General features: G+C 36.2%; 1 protein-coding gene across 1 annotated transcript in view; it reads right to left on the reverse strand.

Moving 5' to 3' along the window:
* The window catches only part of LOC150100551 (mitochondrial import receptor subunit TOM70-like), a 189,622-nt gene extending 184,377 nt beyond the window's left edge, over nt 1-5,245 (reverse strand). The window contains exon 1 of the mRNA XM_090401832.1: nt 4,976-5,245. Coding sequence (XP_090257958.1) covers nt 4,976-5,245 — 270 coding nt within the window. The remainder of the gene's footprint in view (nt 1-4,975) is intronic.
* Nucleotides 5,246-6,000: the final 755 nt, after the last annotated feature.

The following is a 6,000-nucleotide window of genomic DNA, read 5'->3' on the forward strand; positions in this document are numbered from 1 at the left end:
TTTGAATCATCATTAAGCAACTAAATGTTTCCTTTTAAACCATTTGTAACATCATTAACAAGCAAGATCCACAGCAGATGCTTCAGAGCCAATTCCCATAGCATGCACATGTTATCTTCCTTTTCTGAGAGACTGCTTACTTGTCAATCTATGATATGCCTATTATTCAATCCATCTCAAATCCATTATTTATCTCCCTCAATTTGACAGAGAGCATTATCACAAATTTATCAAAAATCTTTCTTGCCCAAATATATTTGTAGATATAATAAAATCATTTATTAAATTGTCAAACCAAGACCTACTCCTTAAAAAACCAATGCTGATAATCCTGTGTTTAACAACTGCATATTGGTTCTATTACTAACCAACTTCAACATCTTAACTATTGCTGCAGAATCTAGTATCGAGAACACATTATCATTCATGCTAATGTTTAATGGAGAAAATAAATGACTAAAGATAATAATCGAATAAATTTATTTGTTATATTATTATTAGACCAAACACAAACTGATTGCAAAACATCTTTGACAGTTTACAGTTCTTACGGTGTTAATAGCACCTGCTATGGGTGCAGTGATGGAATCTTATTAAATGTCTCATAGTAATGGGGTTTCAGTTTGCTGATGATGCAATACTTAGGAAGAACAATATTTAACAAGGACATAGAGATCCTGCAGGATAACAAACAGACTGGCATTATGGGCAAAGGATAAAGGCTGCCAGCCTAAAGCGACCAAGAATAAAGTCATACACTTTATACTTGGCCATTTTAGACTGGCAACTGTTTCCATGGAAATAGTAGTCCTGGAAATAGTCGTAGTTTTGGAGATCATTCCACTTGGTACCTTTATAGTTCCAAAGGACATGAGGTTAGGTGTGAATAGCAGAGGAGCACTCTGTGAGACTGGAATCTTGCACAAGATTGAGGTCTGACTTGTGTCATCCCCTTTGCTATATAATATGTTAGTGAATGACACTGTTGCTATCCCAAAAGCCAGTCAGTATGCACTTCCAGCAAGATGGTTCATTTCTGAACTCTTTGGCCTTTGCTAAGATAGAATGGCAATATTCCCTACACCGAATTATGACCCTAGATTGGGTCATAATGACAACTTCTGTCCCAATCGGGATTTTATGAAGAAAAGCATTTCCTTCCCTCTAGTAACATTAATCGGTGCAGAAAAACCTCCAATCTCGTTGCTTGTTAACAGATATGACACTCAATGTGCACAGCTTTATTACAGCCAAATTTTTTTAATGATTGGATTCAGTGGCACACCCAGGGAGGGGACCAAGAAGCCCTGCCCCCCCCCCCCAAAAAAAAAGAAAAAGGAAAAATACTAGAAAATTTTCCAAAATCTTTTCCTAATTAAAATTCTTCTTTTTTTTATTATTTATGTTGTGTCTTCTACTTCTTTGCTACTTATGAATTAGCGGCCACATAAGGTGGGAATACCCTATAGCTCTCGGGAATTACGGCCACTGTGAACGCAAGGCGAACGAAGTAGTGCTCTTGAGGACCGAGCGCTACTTTGTTTGCCCGAGCTGAGCCAGAGGAGATCATGGGCATCATGTATTGGCAATCACTGCAGATGCTCAGTCATAGGTCGTATGCAATGTGTAATGTGTATTCTCAAATCATCTACTCAATTCCCCCCCCCCCCAAGATTAAATCATGAGTGCTCCCCCCCTTAGAAGATTAAATCCTGAGTGCGCTACTGATTGGATTGACTTATGCTAATTCAACATTCAATTAATTCAATCTGACTTATTTGAAAATTTCCTCTAACTGCTCAGCTTTCTGCTAATGGAAATCATCAGCAGTAGATTTTGGTCACTCACTTCTTGATTAGTCAATAAAAACAAGAAGTGAGTGGCCAAAATTGCTGTTTCTTGTTCTTTGTGCCTAATTATATCTAGTACTCAGAGTCAGGGCCGGCTCTACTGACGGTGCAACACATGCATTTGCATGGAATGACAAGTTTTTTGGGACAGCAAAATTGGCCTAAACTATATGAAAATTTAATCATAAAAAAGTAATTTATTCCTTCTCTGTTGAAACCAGACTTTAACGACATCCTGAAACCAGACTTCAGGATGTCATTAGTTAAATTTTTACATAATAAAACTTCATTGTACTGTATATTTTTTAAAAATCATAATCATTTAAAATAATATAGTATTATGTTGCATTTAATATCGCACTGTCAGTGTTAATTTCAGACGACGTGACAATAGCAGAACACCTTCTATCTTGCATTTATTTCTGATTCCATTGTTGACCGTGAGTTGACCTTGACCTAAGGGTAAATCTCATTTAATCAATGAGACCAAATGATCATTATGAGATATTTAGTTAAGAGTAAACCAATTAAAGAAATAGAATCAAAATACATAAATATAGTTGCATAGTGATTGTTAATAATACTTTTTTTGACATTATTAGGATTTGACTTTTAAAATAATTTTAACATTCCAATATTATTATTATTACATCACACCTCCAGGAAGTTCAGACTCATCAAGGGAGGGCTACAACTACTCTACTAAATCTACTCTACAACATTCGTCTCACTACTCCACCAACCTTCATCATCTAACAAAATGCCATCTACTGCCGACTACCACCACTAGTACTTTCACAGACAATCACAAATATCCATGCCCACAGCGGGATTCGAACCAGCAGCCTTTTGGCTGGAGAGTGGATATGCTAACCACTCGGCCAACCAGGCCGGCTGTCTGATAAAAGAAAAAAAACTATTAGGCGTAGAATATCGCACACGAAAATTGGAAAAAGAAGGTGATATTCAGAAACAAAGCTGGGATTTGCATAAATATCTACAAACTGAAACAGAAATAAGCAAAAGGGCCAATGTCAAAAATTCTGAACTGATGGCAAGTACATCTAGTTGTGACACCAGTAATGTCAATATTAGTAACAATGAGGGCAACAAAATAGGGGAAAAGGGGCAGCAAAATATGCAACTGCATGGGGAAACAAAATTCTTAGGGCTGGCCCTGCTCACAGTTACAGTTGCTTCACCATAAAAATGTTGTAATTAACAATAAAGTCCAGTGGTATTTATTTTTCATGCATAAAAATCCAGTATTGTTATGTTACACCTTCAATGCACTTGTAAAAGTCATTGTATACATCACGGATGTATACAATGACATGATAAATATACAGCTGTGATCACATACTAAACTGTAGTGAACTATAGTGAAGGGATGAAGAAACAAAACAACACTAGAAACATTTGAAGGTCATTCACCATCTAGATGAATTTTTGGAATGCCCTTCATAATATACCTATATATTAAAATAAATACTAGCATGTCTTAGTTTTGAAAATTTATGACTGTATATTCCTCTTGTCATGTGTGGTGTGCACAGATGTATAAGGCAAATAGATAACTTCCCAAGTTGAATGTGCATCTGCATAGTGTTGCTACATGGAAAGTAACTTACAGAGTGTGAAACTTTCTCCTGGTATGCTCAGACCTTTATTTGTAGATAATGCAATGCTTCCTACGTCATGAGAGTCTTATAGTTTTAGAGACCTAAGTCTCCTTCAACATAAGAATTCAGTGCCATGTTGCAGATGCTATTAAGCTATAGTTTGAGGAAAATGATGTGGATAAACTTAACTGACTTGCAAAGAATTCTCAATATCAATTCAAAAGCTCAACTTTAGGAAAAAATGGATCCCAGGTATGGGCCAGTCCAGTAAATCCAACAATGGTACATGGCCTGATGATCATGTTGATGTGAAAATGGCCCAAAATACCCAAATCTTTCACAACTTGGTGATCAACAGCATACTTAAAAAGGGGGTGAAAGGTGTGTTCAGAACTAAAGTATGCTCTGCATAGGGTGCTGAGGTGTATACTTTTTTTTGTTTCAAATATAGTACTGCACAACAGTTATTCACCACAGTGGAATACATTGACTGTGTGTATGTTGAGAATGCTATGAAGTAGCATAAATGAGAATACTGTGCTCAAATGAAGCCGGCAAACAGAGCAAAATGTTGGTAACAAATTTAATTACGCTCAATATCAGCAATCAATACGCAGTTAATAATGAAAGTTCTGTTAATGAATGAATGATATATTCACGTAAACACAAGAAAAATATTTATTTAACCAAGTATTTCGATCTGGAAATAGCAGACCATTTTCAGTGGTATTACAAGAACAGTTTAAAAAAAAAAAAAAAAATACAAACTAGAATACTAAATAATAATATTGAATATATCATTCAATCTTATGTCACAAGTATCCTTAAAACAGCAAATTCTGTTAATGAATGTTATACATATTGCAAATATCATATTAAATATACCAGCCAAAAGGCTGCAGATTCGAATCCCGCCATGGCATGGATGTTTGTAAAATACTAGTGGTGGTGGGCGGTAGATGGCGTTGGTGTAGATCAGTGTTTCCCAAATTTTTCCTACGACGGAACACTTCACAAATCCTGAAATTTTAATGGAACACCTTGATTAGAGTCAGGTATTATCAGTCTCGTATTCAATGTAAAGCACAGCGCACGCTACGCCAAAGCAGGCTGTTTCGCATCGCAAAAATGCGACAGCCAAGGGACGCTCGCGCTGGCATTAATAGCACAATCCATAGGCAAAGTGAGGACCACCTGATTTTCAAACATGTTTGAACTTGTCGCAACATTTAAAACTTCCAGGCTAATATTAATTTTGATAATTTTTCAACGAAACACTTGTCCACTTTCTGTGGAACACGAGTGTTCCGCGGAACACTGTTTGGGAAACCCTGGTGTAGATAATGATTGTAATTACGGTGAATTGAGAGTTGTAGAGTTGGTGCCCTCCTTCGATGAGTCTTTGGATTCCTTGGAGCCCAAAGACTCATCGAGGGAGGGCGAGAGAATATTATTACGTAATAATAATAATAATAATAATAATAAATATGCTATCAGAAATACCTTAACGTCTTCTGTTTTCGCATCGGCAGGTAAACCATTAAGCTTCGTACAGATTTCCTTATCATCATCATGAGGTAATGTTTTTTTAGTGGTTTGGTTCGACAAATTAAGCTTCTCTATCTTTGGTCGAGAATCACTAGGCTTCGACCTCCTACTTTTTTTAACGTACCAATACACTAAACCAGCAGCAAGCGGAGCTCCAATTCCTACAGCTACAGCTATTTGCCATTTCGGCCAAGAGCTCACGCTCGATTTTGTGTTAGACGCCATCTTACCGGATAAAATGGAACTAGTGCCATCTATAATAAAGAACCAAACGTTAAGACAAAACAATATAACGATAACTGAAAGCTAAATACTAAATAGTAATAATGCCTAGATTACAACTCAATCAATAAGACCAGTAACAAAAGAAAGTGTAATCTAAAATATTGAAATACACTTCTTTACAAAAAGAAGCAGAGAAACAAAGTACGAAGTTTGTTAAAGATACCAAGAAATTATATACTTGGTTTAACCCTTTATACAAGAGTAAGCAAAGAAGTTTGCATTTGAACTATTTTCATGACTGGGGCGACACGTATATAAAAGCTAATAACTTCACATCACCTGCCTTAGTATCCCATAGTACAAAGCACGTATCCTTACAGGTATGTATAATGCTAGGCAATATGGGGAAGATCACTTACCAGACCGGTTTCGACCTTTATTGAGGTGTCTCATCAGTGGGAGCAAGACCCAGAGGGGATACCAAGGTTGAAGTAATGCAGAAGTCATATTTTCATATACGAGTTTCCAAAACGTTTCACATCTTATTATTAAAATACTCTGGATTAGAGATAGGATTAAACCAAGTATCTTGGTATCTTTAATTTATTGTATAACCAAGTGGAAAACTTCCAACAAAGTTTGTTGCTTTAACTGGTCACTTTAGTGTGACTAGATATAACTTATATTGATAAGAATTGCAGGATTTAATGATAGACTTATTATAAAATGCAGTCCTTCCTTGACTTAAGACGGAC

The sequence above is a fragment of the Typopeltis vanoorti genome, chromosome 12, assembly GCF_054136105.1.
Source record: "Typopeltis vanoorti isolate ZY-2024b chromosome 12, IOZ_Tvanoo_1.0, whole genome shotgun sequence".
Lineage (NCBI taxonomy): Eukaryota > Metazoa > Arthropoda > Arachnida > Uropygi > Thelyphonidae > Typopeltis > Typopeltis vanoorti.